Source organism: Melitaea cinxia, chromosome 27, assembly GCF_905220565.1.
Source record: "Melitaea cinxia chromosome 27, ilMelCinx1.1, whole genome shotgun sequence".
In the NCBI taxonomy this organism is placed as follows: domain Eukaryota; kingdom Metazoa; phylum Arthropoda; class Insecta; order Lepidoptera; family Nymphalidae; genus Melitaea; species Melitaea cinxia.
The window spans coordinates 10,934,569-10,954,924 of NC_059420.1; the positions used below are offsets into that span (position 1 = coordinate 10,934,569).

Below are 20,356 nucleotides of genomic sequence, written 5' to 3' on the forward strand. Positions count from 1 at the left end.
ATACAGGCATATTAAAGAAATTAAACGAACTCATTTGGATTTAAAAAAACCGTTATATTAACCAGATAATTGGATAATATTGTTCAAACTCATACAAGGAAAAAACTAACTAAAAACGTCGATACTCTCTACGACTGTACTTGCATGTCAAACAGTTACGCCTAATAGTAAAGCTTTGTTTAAGCATGATTTACCCCTTCGAAATATGAATAATTTAATAGGCCTTTTGTCATCGTTATAAGAGTAGACAGCATAATATTCAGTCAATAAAATTAAACCTACGTAGTACAGTTACTTAATTTCGTCGCACTTTTAAATTAAAAACAAATATGATGACAGGCTAAATAATGTTTGAAAAATTAAGAACCCTATTTTATATTTTCTTAACGTTATTAATACCGTATTTACTGCAAGAATACATCTCCGCGATCCTGTTAAGTAAAGTGGGTAATTGCAACAACTGTAGATCTTGCAGGAATTATTAGACATGGAGATACAAGTTCTGTTCTTAATTATTATCTTCGTAAATATAAGCTGTGTGGTTACAGAACTTAGTTTGAGATTTGGTAAGTAATTATTCTATGCCTAAATTTATTTGTAATGCTTATTTTTGTATGAAGGACAAAAATAATTATGACCGTTGAAATAAAGAAGAAAGAATTTTTTTTATCGATAGATATTAAATTAACTTGGCAATCGTAATCATAAAACAAATGAATAAATGGAAAAGATTATTAAATTTACCTAAGAAAAAATATCTCTGCAAAGCAATACAAGGATAACTTATTGTTAACGATAAAGTCGTAAAGTCGAGCTACATTATAAGAAAACTTACTCTAGGTATGTTTTGATTCGTAACTTACATACATTTAGATATATAAAGGGAAATAGATGAAATAGACTAACTCCAAAACTATTTATATTCTAAAGAGCACCATTTCAGGCAAGACTTCAATGCTAAATAATAATTTACAAGTTAAAACATTTTTACTTTTCTCTCTCTTCCTTCATAGTATTAGCCAGTAAGTATCCCAATACCTTCCTAGGAGTATTTACAATTATTACACATTCTTACTCGGCTAGATGTAGTTGTAGTTGATGATTAAAAGAAATAGCAATCACTAGTGCTGTTTTAACCTGCCTTTGACAAAAAGGAGGAGGTTCTCAAATCAACTCACCTCATAACTTTTTACTGGTTACGTTGATTTCGATGATCTTTTTTTGAGTAAGTTTCGATTTTAATTTTTGAGTTTTACTTAATAGTGTATATTGTACTATAACATTTCGTTTTTAATTGAAGTCGCTTTTTGTTCAGAACACACACAATTATTGTATAAATAAATACATATATGTACACACTTTTAGTAATAATAACGGAAAATTATGAAACGGACCTGCCTCAGCAAATTGGGAGTGCAATAAAGCAAGCAGAGGAAAAAAAACCAGGCCTGACCATAACTGATGAAATCATACAGCTAGATAGAGAAAATGAAGACGATAGCTTTAGACGATGTAAGGATTAAAAGAATTGTGCCTTTTCTAATAGAAATAAATATAAGAAGAAAAATACATTTACAATAAAATTAAACGTATTTTTAGTATGCTCATCCCTATCTAAAGGAGTATCCATCATTATGGATCTGTCCTGGTCACCTTGGGAGATGGCTGAAGAGGTGTCATCTTCAGCTGGTGTACCAATGGTTCGATCGTTACTAGGGTCGCAGCAATTTATAGGAGCCCTGGATAGCTACTTAGAATCGAGGAATGCTACAGACGCCGCTATAATACTGGAGAGCGAGATTGGTTTGTATTTTTTGACCCTTTAAGTTTAACAGTTTATTTATCAGGAAATAAGCAAAAGATTAAAACAATGAGAGCTATTAATGCCTGGTCTCATACTTGACCTGTCAACCAACATAACAAAAAAGCGTGGTTAGTGAGTAATAATAAAATATATTGTTAAAGCAACCGTAAATCTTAAAAAATTTCAGTAAAACCTTAAACTTACAACACTATGTCAAAAACTAGTCTGAAATGTTATGGAATCATTCTTAATTTAAAACTTTTAAGAGCATTTACATAAAAAACAATGTTTTTGCCTAATTCGAAGGCGCAAAAGATGAGCAGTCTATACCAACACAGGCAGGGTTAGAACAGCAGTGGTTCAGTCTGGTTGTTATTTATTAAGGTAGAGGACAGCAGGATATAATCGCCCACGACTATTAAAAACGTCGGATGTGAAAAACAGCAACTTTATAGAAGAGCGATTCAAAGTGTAAATTGCGTGTATCTTTTTACTTATTTTAAGCAGGATCATGAAATTTTAAAGTCATGCTGTACAGGCTATTTATGTTTAATATTATTACTAGCCGGTATTTAATGTGTAAATATGAAAAAAGTCACTTGTTACATTTTTAATGGGTTAAGACTAATAGGTACTGATTTGTCAGAAGTACCACAACTAAATAATATATCCATAAAATAAAAAAAAATCTCTTTAGCTGATGATAGACTTGGTTATTTGGGAACGTTTAATGAAATAAACAAAAAAATGCGATTTTGAAGTTCCGACGATGTTAATAGTCACTAGCGATTATCTTGCTTAAAATTTCGAGCAGCCCGACTGAGGAGGTACCTCAATTTCATAGATTAATTGAATAAATAATACTGGTTTCAAATAGTGTCGCGTTTCTGTGGTAAGGTGACCAGAACTCATGAGCAGGGTAAGGGTTTAGTGTAAGCAACGTGCTTTCGATGATCCTAGTGCCTAGTATAGGCCTCTTTCTCCGTGTGGGAGAAGGGATTAAAATAAAATAAATTGATTTTGTTTAAATAGACAAGCTACTTTGATTGAGTCGTATAGAATTAATGTTTCGCTGTTTCGACAGTTTTAGGGCTAAGAAAAATAGTATTGGACGGTTATGCAGAAGCACTGCCATAATAGCTCGTATAGGTTTTAAGACAAAGTAAAAAAAAAAAAAAAAAAAATTTTTTAAAAAGGTTAAGAATTTTTTTCTACACGGAACACCTACAGAACATCTCATTTGAAGGAACGCAGTTAGGAGTAAAACACCATTTATATCATTATATTACTACTAGCTGACCTCGCAAGCGTCGTTTTGCCATATATGTTATTAACCCCCTTAATCCCCCCTATAACTTAGGGGTATGAAAAATAGATGTTGGCCGATTCTCAGACGTACCCGATATGCACACAAAATTCCATAAAAATCCAGCCGTTTCGGACGAATATTGTAACAAACATTGTGACACGAGAGTTTTATACATAAGATTAATTTGTTTTAACAGATGTTGATAGAACGCTGTACGAGCTTATGGGTAGGTCACACGTCCGTGTGTGGGTGCACGCTGGCTTAACAAGAGATTCTGCGAAAGCACTTAAAAATATGAGACCTGAACCGAGCTTCTACATTATCATGGGAACCAGCGCTTTTGTCACCGCGACGTATAACAGGGTATGTTATAAGTTTACATTTGAAATAATTGACTTCAGAGGTAACATTAAATTAGTGAATAAATACGATATCTGTTTGATAGTTGTATTAGTTCTTCGAATTGGAGTGATCATATTTTATACCGACTTTAAATTTTAGTGCATAGGTTATATATTAAGAAAATTTGTGCTGTGTATCTGCAAATATATATCTAATTAAGACTATGTGCGACTATTAATATGCACGAATATATAAGACTTATTTCTAAAATAGGTTACTCATCAATGACTCAGCCAGTTACCCAGCAGTTTGATTTAATTTGTGCCTAAAAAACTATTCCTGTAGCAATTTATTATACTCATAGACCTACTATTATTATCACAGACCTACAAATACCAGAACTTATGTCTATCTGTCAATCTATGTGATATTAAACTGTGCCCGAAGACATACTTAAATTTATACATTTAAAAGTTATCGTATCTATTCCTTGACATTAATTTGGCATAAGTGAAGATCAAGCTTACTCGTTTAGGCACTTTTAGACCAATTAGACAATTTATTTATACTTAGTTGTCTCCCAGTGGTCGAAATTCAACCTTAATTAATTTAAATTATAAGTTTGAACATTATTAAGGTTCGTTTTTCAAAGACTACTTCTATAATAATAAACAAAAGAGCATATATGCGTGTGTGTGTCAACTACATGGCAGTGTGTGTAATGTTTTTTTAAAATTGATTTTATGTATTTTTTTTAATGCATAAATAATAAAAAAATAGCATTCTGTACTCTTTCTCTATATAAACTATAAGTGTGCGAAATTTCATACTCCTCCGTCTGCGCAATTTTCGCCATCGCCCATAATATAATTTAAAAAAAAAGATTGGTTAAATTTTTATAGGCTGTTAAGGAAAAACTTGTCAAGAGAAGTTACCGCTGGAATTTGGTAATAACGGATTACGGCAGTGTTGACACAGATATGTTGGTGCTCCCGACTTTTATCCTGCAGTCCGATATTGGGGAATGCTGCAAATTACTAGGTCTGAGTGAAAGATGCAGTTGTGCTATGAGTATGCCGGTTGGTTCATTTTGATTACTCTGTATTTATGTTGTACTATACGCTATAAGAGTTTTAAAACTAGATGATTTAAAATTCGTTGTATGTCGTGTCGATGTAATTGAAGTTGGTTTTTTTTTCATTTGCGAGCAAACAATCTTCTTATATATAAAAATGAATCGCAAAATGTGTTGCTAAGCGCAAAACTCGAGAACGGCTGGACCGATTTCGCTAATTCTTTTTTTAAAATGTTCCTTGAAGTACGAGGATGGTCCTTACGGAGAGAAAAATTCTAAAAAAAAAAAAATTAAATTTCCTGAAAAAGTCTAAAAACAACACTTTTCTATACTCCCATACAAAAGATTTGTGATAATACTAAAAAGTCAATTTGAACTTTAATACCATACGATAAAGTTTGTGTTAGGCGATACGAAGTTCGCCGGGTCAGCTAGTTATTAATAATAATTAATTAATAAACGCTTCACACTGAACGCATTGGTGGCAACACACCCCCGGTTGGATTTTCTCCTGTGTCGGGGGTCCGGAAGCACACACAATACACAAATACAACGCCCAGACCACGACTAATATCTATATGGTCGATACAAATGTCTCTCGTAAGCGGGAATCGAACCCGCGACCGCCAGCGCAACAGCCAGTGCTATTACTGCTGCGCCAATGCGTCGTCAATTATTTTCGTCTACTTACGTTGTGTTACTTGTTGATGTAATTGAAGTCAGCTTTTTTAATAAAATTACCATTGCTATAAATTAAAGTAGCGTTGGAAAAAAGACAAAGCTGAACATTTATACTCATCACTCACTTTTTTTTCCAGAAAAAGCAATATATTCTCAATAACTTGATTTATTACGTAGCGGAAACATTACTAAGATTAGACAACGATAAATTCGTTAGCATCAACTGCGAGAGTCCGAATGGTGAAATGAACGTAACCAAAGAGAAATTCAATCAAATATTGGAAGAAGACTCGACTAACAATGATACTTTGTTTTTTTGGGATTCTGAAAGGTAGGATTACGATGTACACATTGAGATAGGGCACAGTACATAGCATATTCAGGTAGGACCGACCAAACCGCTGCGGGAGCCTTCAGCCGCTTTAATTGGAGGGTCCCGGATCTGAAGGCAACAGGATCCCTCCAGCGACCGGCTAGCCTCGGCGAAAAGGCCAGACTTCTCCTTCATGGGGACTATCCGGCTTATACTTAGGTAGAACACAGTAGGAAAGACTAAGGAAGGGTTATCTGACTGGGAAAGCACTTTAACCTTACAGAAGATCACAGCTAAATGACACTACTCTTAAATAATAATTATAATAATAATAATAAAACACTTTATTGTACACCAAAAACAGAAATGATACATAGCAAAGAAAGAAAAATATTAACAATACATTCATTAGGTATAAAGCTAAGCCTTATCGCTAAAAAGCGATCTCTTCCAGGCAACCTTAGGGCAAAGAAAATGGTCTAGCGTCAGCAGTAGCGTCAGAAGTAGTGTTTTGATTCTGTGGTGAGTAAAAGATCGAGGGGGGGGTGAAGGTAGAGTTCTTGCTAGGTGACCAGACCTGGGGAGGGTTGGGGAGAGGCTCGGCAACGAGCTTGTATTGCTCTTGGTATTGCAGGAATCCATAATGTACGGTATCCGCATTCTATCAGGTGCCACCTTTGTGTATATATTAAAAGTAATATAGTACTTAGTAATGATAAAAAATGACGCGCGTTTGCTCATACTGATGTTCGTACGCCATTTTTAATAAATTGTCAGTTATTATAATAACAAAATAAAACCCTATGTTATAAAGAAGATAATTATTTTGTGTATAACTTTTTTTTATTACGCTTCAGTCTATAATATTAAACTGCTGGACATAGGCCTCTTTCCCCATGTAGGAGAAGGATTGGAGCTGAATCCACCACGCTACACCAATGCGAGTTGGCGGATATATTCCCTACTATGAGTAACGATCGCTATTACGTGTACATGATAACGACCGGGCCCAACGACTTAACGTGCTCTCCAAGACACGGCGGGGAGACCCATAAGAACTGCACACACCAGACCATGGCAAACATCTGTATGGCCAATACAAATGTTTGTTATGTGCGGGATCGAACCCGTAACCGTCAACGCAAATGCCACAAACCAGTACTGACCGTTGCTCCAACGCGTTATCTAGCAACTGCAAAGATATGAAAATTTTACAGAAATGGTTTTTTCCTACGGTCTCGTTTCATCTTATCCACGTTTAAACCAGAACATGGTCTCCAGAGAGTAGCAGTCTGGTCTGCTAGTGAGGAGTACAAGTTATTACCGCGGGTGATCTTAGATCCTTTGAGGAATTTCTTCAGGATCGGAACATCTGCGGTATGTATAAATACTTTTTTTAAAGTAAATTGAACTTTCATAAAAAAGGAATCACTTTAACGGAAAACCAGGACATTCTTGGTTATTATAATAAGTGTTATAAATGTATAAAATAGCTTTCCTTTGATAGAATATTACTAACTTAACAATGTATTTCAAAAAGTCGTGGTTTATTATGGGTAGGATTTAATTTAAATGGTTCATTATCTTTATTGCTTTTAAACACATTTTTCTACATTGACAATACTTGGATAAAAGGTTGGTTTGTGAAATTGTTTTCGGTATAAGACTACTGTCTAAAATATGTTTAAATCTTGAAAGATAAAGTTTTGTTTAAAGGCAGTACCGTGGACGTTACCGAAATATGACCTGGAGACCGGCGAACAGATATTCACTGATAATGGCGAGCCTCTGTACGAAGGCTACTGTATAGACCTAATTGACAAAATTGCTGATGTAAGTAAATGCTTTTTAGTATAAATATACTAAACAGTATTCATGCAGATAAGGGGCGGGAATCGAGTCTACGACCACTAGAGAAAAAAGCAGGATCACTCCAAGCTATGCTCAATGAGCTAATAAACCTTTACTTCACACTTTATTTCAGCCTATCGCAGTCCACTGCTGGACATAGGTCTCCCCAAGTTCGCGCCAGAGATCCCGGTTTTCCGCAATCCTCATCCATCCTACACCGGCAATCTTACTAAACTATTTAATAGAATAGTTTGGCTTCGAAAACTAAATTATGATAATAAAATAAGAAATCCAAAAAATAAATTGAATAATTTTTAACAAAAAAAAACCGACTTCAAAAAGGAAACTAAAAAGTGAAAAATAAATTTACTTAGTACAAAGTAATTCGTATTTTGATTTAGTTAATCAGAAATGATTAAATAAATATTTTTTAATTTTGAAGTCGGTGCCAAGTAAAACAATAACTACTCTAGTATCTACTCGTAAGTTGTATTCAGTTTTCTTTCATAATTTGTTTCATTGACTATTAGGTTGAATACTGTTATTATTCTGTTATTGTTTTGACACATCTAATAATATTTTTTGTACTTGTTTGTTGTGTGTGTGTGTTGTTTGTATTTGTTATTGTAGCCAGGTTGTTGTAGTATTTACTACAACAACCTGGCTTATATATATAAGGACGGCTATATTTATAAGGACGCTTTTTCTCTTATGTCGGGGGTTCGGAAACATACACAATACACAAGCACAAACACCCAGATCATGACAAACATCTATATGGCCAATACAAATGTCTGTCGTGCGCGGGGATTGAACCCACTAACGCCAGCGCAACAGCCGGTGCTGTGACCGCTGCGCTAACGCGTCGACATACTATGAGTAAAGTTCGCGATCAGGTAATAACAACCGGGACTGACAGCCTAGCGTGTTCTCCGAGGCTCGATTGGGAGAATCAAAGGATTAATAACTAGACCGAAAATAAATATTTGTATAAACATAAATATCCACTCCGAGCGGGAATAGAACCCGCGACCGTCGGTGTTTAGGCGCCGCCGACACGGCACATGCACCATTATATCAAAGCGGTCGTCAAACAGCAAAAGGTAACTGCTGTAAATTGTTGAGAAATTCCCTCGAGTGTTTATGGGCTCCATCATCAAACCTGGTCCTGCGACACAGATGATCACACAACAGGTAAATTGCTATAAAACGTTGAAAAGTTCCCTCGACTATCTTTCGTCTCCATCATCAGACTTTAATGGCACTTGTAACTCATATAGGTGCAAAGTTCTCATCAATAGAAATGAATTAAGTTCAAACAGCAGGTAATTGCTATAAGTCGTTGAAGAGTACCCTCGACTATCTTTCGTCTCCATCATCAGACTTTAGTGGCACTTTTAACTCATATAGGTGCAAAGTTCTTATCAATAGAAACGAATTAAGTTCAAACAGCAGGTAATTGCTATAAGTCGTTGAAGAGTACCCTCGACTATATTTCGTCTCCATCATCAGACTGAAATGGCACTTATAACTCATATATATGCAAAGTTCTCATCAATAGAAACGAATTAAGTTCAAACAGCAGGTAATTGCTATAAATCGTTAAAGAGTTCCCTCGACTAACTTTTGTCTCCATCATCAGACTGTAATGGCACTTATAGCTTATACAGGTGCAAAGTTCTCATCAATAGAAACGAATTAAATTCAAAAAGCAGGTAACTGCTATAAATTGTTGAAGAGTTCCCTCGACTATCTTTCTTCTCCATCATCAGATCGACTCCAGACCTTTATTAAATAGTAGTGCTTTATAGTACTTAATGAAAACATGATTAAATTTACTAGTCACCCTTACAATTTTTGAAAGTTTCCCTCGATTTCTCTGGGATCCTATCATCAGATCCTGGTTTCCTTATCATGGTACCAAACTATGAATATCTCCTTTCCAACAAAAAAAGAATTATCCAAATCGGTTCATAAACGAAGAAGTTATCTCCGAACATACATAAAAAAAAATATATATATATATATATACGGTCGAATTGAGTAACCTCCTCCTTTTTTGAAGTCGGTTAAAAATGAATTACTTGTCGAGTTCTCAAAAAGTTTTAAGTTTTATTTTTTATTATTTTATTGTTTAATTATATCAAAGATGTTAGATTAATTTATGATAGATATAGAATTAATTAAATTATATAGATTATTTTATGATAAATCTATAGTAAAAACTAAAAAAAATAAAAAGATCAATCAAATCGAGGGAAATTCTAGAAAATTCGCAATAACTTTTTACTGGGTGTACCGATTTTAATAATTTTTAATTTAATCGAAAGCTGATGTTTGTCATGTGGTCACATATAAATTTCATTGAGATCTGATAACTACTTTTTGAGTAATCTTTGATAACGCGCAGTTACTTGAGTATTTTTTCGTCGATCTACGTTGTATTACTCGTCGATGTAATTGAAGTCGGTTTTTTTTTTCGTTTGCGAGCAAACACAATTATATTTAATTAATTTTGATGTCCTGAACATACGAATATGCTTGATCACTATACTTTTAGATAATATGTACATGAACATACTTTATCTATACAAATAAATAAAATTGCAGTCTCTGTTTGTAATATTAAAATAACTGCTTTTACTAAATGCATTATGGTACATGGTACATTGCACATTGCACATTATGGTACCGTACATATACCAAAATAGCTTTTTTACAATTTTGTCTGTCTGTCTGTCCGTCTAGCTGTCTGTTTGTTTGTTCCGGCTACTCTCTGAAACGGATGGACCGATTTTGAAGGGACATTCACTACCAGTGATAGCCATGTGATAACTGACATAGTGAGGAGTAACGTAGGCTTTTATTTAAAATTTTTATTTATTTTGTAACTACGAACTGAATAATATTTTTTTTGTTAAATTCCACGCGGATAAAGTCGTGGGCACAGCTAGTATTTCTATATAAACACGCATACACACGTGCATTTATCAACACTAAAATATACGTATTAATATAATAATAATAATAATAATAATAATAATTTATTTATTCACTCCTTTTAACAAAACAATTTGTACGTTAAGTATTCACATTTTAAACAGAAACATATACAAGTTAACGTTGGCAGCCGTAATAGTATAAACTGTGATACAGCTTTTATATATGTGATACAGTTTGTCATGTGCGGGGATCAAACTCGCAACTGCCAGCGCAGTTAAAATAGAAATCAAAACATAAATCATTGTTATTCGTATTGGTATTTAAATGCTGGTTAATTTTTATATCGTGCTACTACCAAGAGCTGAAAAGCGAATATCAGCAATATTGCAATTTTGTTCTTTATGCGCGCCTTATATATTTTCTCGAGAAGTAAAATACAAAAAAATATAGAGTACAAATTTTTTGACCAGGAAATGGGCTTCGACTACGAGATAGTAACCCCGAAATCTGGAACGTTCGGTAAAAGATTACCAAATGGCTCTTGGGATGGAATCGTTGGAGATTTGATGACTGGAGTGAGTATTTGTGATCGTTATCTATTTAAACGACTAGTTCGGCAAACAAGCTTACAGCCCACCTGATGGTAAGCGGTTATGGATGCCTGCAATACCAGAAGCATCGCAAGTGCGTTACCGAACTTACCTCCGCCTTAGGAGCTCTGGCCACCTTTTTTACACCGCAGAAGAACAACACTACTGTTATAGTTACACTAGTATTATTTAGCTGTGATCTTCTGTAAGTGAAGGTCCTTCCCCAGGTGGACTACTCCAGATTTTGACCCGGATCTTGCTGTGCCTTCAATGAATCTTTGGTGTACTTTACAATTTTCAATTATAATAATCGTAAAATATTTTAGATGATTTGGATTTTATAGTTGATTCACGTTAAGAAAATTATGATTTATCGTCACTCAGCTTAGCCATGCCCCTTGACAAATGATATCGTAGCAAACTAGAGCCTTCAGACAGGTGTTCTTATTTACTACGGTATAAATGGTCAAAGCGTGGCTAAGCTGAGAAAAAGCGATGAGTCACTATTTTTTTAACGCAAATAGACTTAAATTATGAATCTAACTAAAATACTTACGTTAATAATAAATGTAAAAGTTGTAACAATTTCACAGTCAAAAATGTTGCACAAAGAGTCCTGGTTGCGGAGGTTTTTCTATAATTACAAACTCTTATTAAGGACATTAAATATCTATAACAGGAAACAGATATAGCAGTAGCCGCATTAACGATGACAGCTGAAAGAGAAGAAGTTATAGACTTCGTGGCGCCCTACTTCGAACAGACTGGCATTCTTATTGGTAAGGGTTTGAAACTGTTTTTTTTTTTTAAATAAAGTACTCCTTTTTCGTACTATAGAGATGGCACACAAGCGAACAGTTTACCTGATGGTAAGTGGTACTGTAGCCTGTAGATATCTGCAACATCAGAAGAACTGCAAGCGTAATGCTCCAACTGCGACTCTCCCCAGGAGCTAGAGTAAGGTGTACTCAGCACAGGAATACAAAACTACTTGAAAGCAGATACATTTCACTGTGATCTTTTGTAAGATACAACCTAAGTCTGGCTGTTCCTAATTTCGTGCAGGATATTTCCCGCATAATCCTTCTCCTACATTTATTTGTTTCATACATACAGGTTTACAGAGCTTTGCTCCAGACACAAGTAAGTCAATCAAAATAAAAAAAACGCAAAAACACAGGTATGACAAATGAAGAAAATAATGAAAAATTTAGAATTAGAAATATACAATCTTATCAAAATACAATAATTAAAATTTACAATGTCGATAAAAATACATTACTCTGAGAGTAATCATTTGGTTAAAAAATTCATATGAAGAAATTACATGGAAAATAGAGAAGAAAGATACTTATGCCCGACAGGAGGATGTTACAGGCTGAATCGTATATCCTGCTTTGTCCTAACTCAAAAACTAAAATGTTTTATTTATTGGCAGTAATCCGTAAGCCGATCCGCAAAACATCTCTTTTCAAATTTATGACGGTACTTCGTACGGAGGTGTGGCTCAGCATCGTGGCGGCGCTTCTGCTGACAGGGTTCATGATCTGGTTGCTAGAGAAGTACTCGCCCTACTCCGCGAGGAACAACCCCGATGCGTACCCTTATCCGTGCAGGTGGGCTTAGAGAGTTTTTTTGTTGAATTTATTTTGGTATAACACTTTGGAATACAATGATTAAAAGCACAAAAAATCATAAATAATTAAAATATTTGAACTTTAGATATACCTACATACAAAAAAGGGGTTTTTATAATAATTATTGTAGAAACCTACTCAACGCCGTTTTAGTTTTTATTTTGTACGTCTTCAGGTTGATTGGTAGGTCTTTCGCGCAACATATTATTAATTCAATTTTTTTTTCGATTGTCTGAAAATTATGTTATTTTATAATATACAACAATAGCCTGAAATTAATATTAACTGTATTTGACGACAACTTAATTGTTTTAGAGAGTTTACCTTAAAAGAGAGTTTTTGGTTCGCCTTAACGTCGTTCACCCCTCAAGGCGGAGGTGAAGCGCCTAAAGCGCTTTCAGGGAGAACCTTAGTCGCTGCCTACTGGTTGTTCGTAGTGCTCATGTTAGCGACGTTTACCGCTAACTTAGCTGCTTTTCTCACAGTTGAAAGGATGCAGGTAACGTATAAATTTTTTTTTTATTACTAGCTTTATTACTAGCCGATCCAGACTGTTGCTTGTCTTGCGAACTGTTAAACGTGTGAAGTTGAAATAATGTTTACATCTTCTGAAATTTTCTGATTCTATAAAGTAATTAATGTAAATAATATAGGTAATCAAAATTATAAAGTTTTTTTCTGTGTAGTATTGAGAAAAATTTGATTAATTATTATATATACGTAATTTTTTTATAAGTAAAGTTAATTGCCATAACATTAAGATTGATACTTAGTCAAGAATGATTTTGCTGAATTGTGCAAGTTTTATTTTATTAACTTTTATGACGTAGCTCATTTACTTATATTAACCACTAGATGTGCCCCGCGGTTTCATCCACGTTAATTTAAGGAAAAAGAGACACTAAAAAATTATATTACTCGATAAATGGGCTATCTAACAATCAAATCATTTTTCAAATCGGACCAGTAGTTCCTGAGATTAGCGCGTTCAAACAAACAAACGAACAAAATTTTCAGATTTATAATACTAGTATCTATAGATTGTGTGTTTTATTAGATTTAGTTTAAGTTTGTAAATAAAAAAAAAATAGTTTGTAATAGTCTAATAATAAAAAAGTTACTTATTAATAAACAACACTAATCGTATTTAAATTTGTAACTTTGAAATAGATAAAAGTTATAATTATATTGAAATGTAAAATTGCCCTTGCAAGGTTCTTGTTTGATTTTAAACATTGTAATGTTATGTATAAAATACTTTTGTATACAATAAGAGTAGCAAATAAGTAAATTGAAAACCTTTAAAAACATTAGCCAAACTGGCCGTTTTTTGAGTATTGCGATTACCAACTCATTAAGCGATTCTTTTTTATTTATATAGATAGAGATAAATAATAAAACACAGAAGTATCGCAAATGCTAATGCGCTTGCGTCAATGATGTCAAGAAAATTGTTGAATACTATTAGACGATGTCATTATCTTAGAATTTTTACGAATCGGGGTTATAAGAAACAGAAAGAAATATTTATTTGTTGCAATGACACGACTCACAGACATTAAAATAAATATAATTATAAGTAAATAAATATCTTATAACAAACTCACACGGTCGTTTGTTCCTATGGTAAGCAACTTGATGCTTGTGTTATAGGTAACAGCCGACTGTTAGAGCTAAATATATTTTTTATAAATATACATAGAAATAATACATATATAAATATATAAGTATAAACATTACACCCAACTTAAGCGGGAATCAAACCTGTAACCCGCGGAACAGAAGGATGACTGCAAACTGCGCCAACTGGCTAGTCAAATTAAATTAACAGTAGAAAATGAAATCAATTGTATATTTCTCTAATACAAAGATAAATGACAATGTATTGCATCACATTAAAAAAGAAATAAAACGAAATGAAAATTTTAATGGGAAAATCATCCCAAAAGAACTATATCTATATATATATAAAAATGAATGTTTGTCTATATGTCCTTTATAGAATCGTAAACTATGCATTTGATCATGTCATGATTATCAGCAAAGTGTTGTGCATGAGCTAACAAAGGTTCTGAGTTGGTTCGACCAAAAAAAAAAAACCGTAGCAACGGGCTTAGGGTACAGCTAGTAATGTATATTTTTAAGGCTCTCTAAAACTGTCAGTGGTAAAAAGTGTTTTGTACTGTATATACGACGCAGTCGTGGCCGAGTGGTTAAGGCGTCTGACTCGAAATCAGATTCCCTCTGGGAGCGTAGGTTCGAATCCTACCGGCTGCGATATTTTAAACTTTTATCGCCATTTTCTGATAATTTAAAATAACTTTTTTGGTCTTAAAATATTAAATTATAATTTAGTCTGATTTGATACGGTAAAGGTAAAACTTTTAAAATGATCATTTCTCGTAAGATGTGCCTCGTTAGTTATACGAAGAGGTATTTTGTTCAAATAAATAATCAATGTATAGAAATTTAACAGACTGAGTTTTCAAAAAATAAAATAAAATAAAAATCCGATTTACATGTTTTAATTGCTATTGGTGTCCAATGAATAATAATTATTTTCTGTTAAAAAAAAATTAACGAGTGTGCTTTAGACCACACGACTGAAGTGAAGCTTATTTAGCAATAGGCCGGCACAATAGACCTGCACTGTGTTTTAGATATACGAAACGTAACTGGTTAGGACAGTAAGAGAGAATGTAAACGTGTGATCACACCTCTCTCTTGCTCTATTCGCCTTTTCCAATCACATTTTTCGTAACACTCTCTCTCAACAACATTTTAAAGTAATTTAATTCGGTGTCAAATTAACCTAGACGCCCGTATCCTCACTGGAACAATTGGCGAGGCAGTCTCGTATCAACTACACCGTAGTCGAGAGTTCGTCGATACATCAGTACTTCATCAACATGAAGTTCGCGGAAGACACGCTTTACAGGTGAGAATATTAGTTTCTCTGATGAGATATTTCATTTGAACCTATTGGTATGTTTTCATAGATAAAGAGAGAGAGGAAGCAAGAGGGAGAGGGAGAGATAGAGACAGAGAGAGAGAGAGAAAAAATACAAATAGAATTATATCAAAATGTAGATCTGGCTTGATTTGACTGATCTGATTGAGGTACGGCACAGCTAAAACTATCTTATATCACAACCTTACAAAAGATTATTTTTATTTAGATTTAGAAGATTATTTTTTTGGTATTTGGTATGAGTAAAAAAATCTTTAAAAAGATCTAATTAGAGTATTGAATGAATAAAATATTTTCTTCTCTTAAAAATGTAAGTATCTAGCTGTAGAAGTTTCATATTTTAATTTTTTTATTTTGTATGGAAATTCAGGGAACTATAGGTTTAAAATTATTATCATATATGTATTTTTTTTACATTGTATACAACTGTTTGTTCCTATATAAAAGAAAAAAAAATATAGCATTATTTTTCTGTACAAATAATGCAGCTCTTAAGCAGTATTTGGTTCCTGTGATGATTAAGGGAGCAAAAGGTCCTGGGGAAAGGGTTAGGGTGTACTGGTGGCTTACTATCAGACGGACCGTAAGCATGTTTGATACTCTTGTTGTACAATAAAATGTACAGAATAGACAAGTAAAGATTATTTCGAAATATTTGTTTTTTTTTTATACCAATATACAGATTAAAAAATGTCCCTTGGCCTTATTATTTAGGACTATATAATTTAGTCGATTTTACGCTATCTACATTTAGAAACATAGTTGCGTAAAACAACCACGTACATTTTTTAATATACATTCAGATGGTTTATTTATTTATTTTATTTATTTATTTTCTACTACTATGATCCTATCCAGTGCCTAAAGGTTATCTGGAAGAAATCGCTATTTAGCGATTAGATCGCCTTTGTACATCTTGTATTGTATCTTTCTTTATATGTGTCTGTATTTTGGTATAGGTACTTTAAGAATAAATAAATAAAAAATAAAATAAAATTATAATCATTTGGTTTAGCAATATTGCTAAAAAACACATGCACACACACACACACACACACACACACACACAGGCAGACACATACACACACACATACACACACACACACACACACAACGGAGATTGATCAGTGTAGTCGAAATTGACAGCTTCGTTTAATTATTCAAATGTAAAAAAACAGTAGTAATTAACTTAGAAATTCTTTTGTATAGAATTACTAATGTATTACAATTATTTTTGAAATCAGGGTCTGGAAGGAGATCACTCTCAACGCGACGTCAGACCAGGCGCAGTATCGGGTCTGGGATTACCCGATCAGGGAGCAATACGGCCACATCCTGTTAGCTATCAATGCCTCTGGTAAATATTTTCTAACTAAATATAACTGTTGAAGTTTGTCGTTTGGCCCTAGGGCTGGATATTTGTATTTGTACAAATATTTATTTGCGGTTTGGTTGTCTGTCTTTGTGGGACTACCCATCGTGCCTCGGAGAGCACGCTAAGCCGTTGGTCCCGGTTGTTATCATAAATACCTAATAGCGATCGTTACTCATAGTAGGGAACATATCCGCCATCCCGCAGTGGAGCAATGTCCACTCCAATCCAAAGAAGCCTATTCCCAGCAGTGGGATATTACGGGCCAAATCGTCTAATTCAAAACTTTATTATTTTTGTTTCTTAATTTGGGATAAAAAATATACTTATATAAGCTAGAACACGACAGAAAATATATATTGTTAAATGTCTAAAACAGTTCGACCGAGGAAGTACTTAAACTTTACAGAGTGCCTAGTGCGAGTTTTGTTTAATCCGTCTCGCAATAACGGGCGTTTTTAACTTCATTTTGTATGGGAAATTCGGGATTTCAACCTAGTTCTCGCGTTTGCCGCTAGATGACTCTGTATCGATTGTATTGTATACTATTCTTTATCGTCTAGGCTGCACTGTTTAAATTCCCATACAAAATAATCTTCACGTATAAATGCGTTTCTGTCATGTTTCTGTGAACAAAACTCGCACTAGGCACTCAGAATATCATAGTCGAATAATATTGTCATTTACTATAAGTATCGGTCAGACAGCCCTGTGGAAAAACTCTGATATAAAATGTTAAGTTCCATTGGGGATCCTGATAGATCTATCTGGATCGAAAAATGCCCAGATAAAGATTGTATTTTAGCGTATCAAATTTAAATAAAGTATTTGGAACCCCTGTTTCAAACACACAATTGTTTACAATAACTTCCCACTAATTATCGTTTTTATTTGGATTTATTTAGAACTTTCAGCAGGGAGGTGTCCATAGTCCAAAGTAACTTATCATTACGCAGATCGAAAGCTTTATTGCCGCCTTAGTTGTAAAATAAGTATAAGCATAATTGGTACTTATCATAGCTTACTGTCTCTAGGACCAGTTCCAGACGCGAAGACTGGTTTTGAGCAAGTAAATGAACACGCGGAAGCAGATTTCGCTTTCATACATGATTCAGCTGAAATAAAGTAAGGCCGAATTGGGAAATTATTTGTTTTTATCATTGTACTTTTAGCTGATTTTTTTATAAATAATTTATTTTTAATATTTTTTTGTATTTATTTTATACATAATTATATATATTTTATATCCTATAACATAAACACACGGTCGTCTGTTCCTACAGTACCTAAGTAACTTAATGCTATAGGTAACAGCCGACTGTTATAGCAAAATTTTTTTTAATGAATATATATGGAAATAATACAAATATAAATACATAAATACGAATGTTACACCTAGACTCAGGCGGAAATCGAACCCACAGCCCGCGGAGCAGAAAGCACTACAAATTGCGCCAACGGGGTAGTTAAAATTATTATAATAATTTATAGAAAATTGATTGATGATAAATGAATGCACCATTACAGCCGCAAAGTACGTGCTAGCTATACAAAATTAAGCATGTAATTTGTTTGAGCTTTAAAAAAAATTGGTGTTTTGGCTACATCGTAACATTTCTCCACAGATACGAAATAACACGCAACTGTAACCTAACAGAAGTAGGCGAGGTATTTGCAGAACAACCCTATGCTATTGCTGTACAGCAAGGTTCGAGGCTGCAGGAGGACCTTTCACGGACTCTCCTGGATCTGCAGAAGGAGCGTTTTTTGGAACAGCTGGCTTCGAAGTAAGTAGTAGTAGAAATTAATAGTTACTTAACTATTTAATAGTAGGTACCTAAAAGACTTGTCAGTATTGAAAAGTTATAAACAGCTAGCTATGCGGATACTATAACAATAAATAATTTTTAAATCCAATTCGCTAATTAACAAATACAAAGTAAATGCGAGGAAAAGAAAGAAATACTCCACATTTTCAAATGCAGATATCCAATTAAATTATATTTCAAGGCAAACGCAACATCTTATACATTTTATTACTATGGAACTTGATGTTCTATTTGCAATTGAAGATTTCACTTTATTTCTATGTGCCTATGTCCTGTTTAATTGTAATAATGAAAAATATTTTAATACAAATTATAATCAACAGGTACTGGAACGAATCAGCGCGGCAAGCTTGTCCGGATGCGGACGAATCGGAAGGCATTACTTTAGAGAGTTTGGGTATGTGGATAAAATATTAGGACAGAAATGAAATGAAATGAAAACATTTATTTCGTCATAAGGTTATACACACTTAACGAAAGTCAAAATAATGTCATTTACAAAAATAATACTACAAATAAATTAAAAAAAAAAAACTCGACATATTTAAGAAAAAAGTGTGTGTCAGCTCCGACTCATGATTGGAGTTTACTCTTTCAGATCGACTGTCTAAATAGGCACGATAAGGCTTACTAGGTTACTAATCTAAGAAAAAGATTAATACAATTATACAAATTTATTCGAATCAAATAACGCCATCTATCGATCGATCGATGGCGTTAGTAGAAATCGTCATCGTCGAAATCCAATAGGGTTCCGATAGACGACGACATTTTCTTAGTAATTTATCTTTCCAATAGATGGCGTTAAGAGAAACGTAACGAGGTCTTTCGCTTAGTAGATTTCACTCCTCATATTTTTTCTCCACACTTACCATACCTTATATGAAAATCGATTCTTAAGAGTTTTTTTTTTATTTTTCTTCTGTGTATGTCTGTGTTTTGGTATATAAGAATGAATATATTATTAAAATGTATTTATATTTTACAGGAGGAGTTTTTATAGCAACATTATTCGGTTTAGGACTAGCGATGATAACGCTGGCCTGGGAAGTTTTCTACTACAAGAGAAAACAAAGGAATAAAGTACAGAATGTAGACGCGACCGTTGAGAAAAGAGAAGCGTTTGTCGAACCCAAGAAGAGGACTAAGAAGGTGGCGGAAAGTCTCACTAAATTGCGAAGAAGGAATAAGAAGAATAACATTGTTAAGAATGTTACAATTGGCGAACATTTCAAGCCGGCCGATAAAGGCATATCATATATTAGCGTTTATCCTAGAAGCACATACAGGCCGTAAATAAGTTTATTTTTTTTGGCTAAAAGTTTATCGATGCTTATTTTTTCCCTTAAATATCAAAGTATGTAAGTTTATGCTTGCACCTAAGTTTTTAATTAGCATTTAACACAGTATGTATGTATTTAGAGATAGATGTATCATGTGAATATTGTTTATTAGAAGTAATAAATAGATTTTAATAACTGCAGTTTTATTAACTGACTTCTAAAAATGAAAGAGGTTCTCAATTTTTTTATTTTTTAGACTATTTTTAAAAAAATGCATGTTACTTCAGAACTTTTGACTGGGCAGATTCGATGATTTTTGTTTTAATCGAAAGGTGGTGTGTGTCGTTTGGTCCTAT

General features: G+C 33.7%; 1 protein-coding gene and 1 non-coding gene across 2 annotated transcripts; both read left to right on the forward strand.

Annotated features, from left to right (window-relative positions):
- The first annotated feature begins 475 nt into the window (after positions 1–475).
- LOC123666673 (glutamate receptor ionotropic, kainate 5) lies at positions 476–20,195 on the forward strand. Its single transcript, XM_045600741.1, has 18 exons — positions 476–566; positions 1,366–1,512; positions 1,600–1,803; positions 3,310–3,476; positions 4,358–4,534; positions 5,349–5,542; positions 6,742–6,901; positions 7,241–7,357; positions 10,789–10,893; positions 11,588–11,687; positions 12,347–12,524; positions 12,861–13,044; positions 15,362–15,483; positions 16,761–16,873; positions 17,923–18,013; positions 18,514–18,675; positions 19,041–19,114; positions 19,706–20,195. The coding sequence occupies exons 1-18, from the start codon at positions 488–490 to the stop codon at positions 20,011–20,013; spliced, it is 2,682 nt and encodes an 893-aa protein (XP_045456697.1). The 5' UTR covers positions 476–487; the 3' UTR covers positions 20,014–20,195.
- Trnas-cga lies at positions 14,741–14,822 on the forward strand. The gene has a single exon. It is a non-coding gene; the product is annotated as a tRNA-Ser (tRNA).
- Positions 20,196–20,356: the final 161 nt, after the last annotated feature.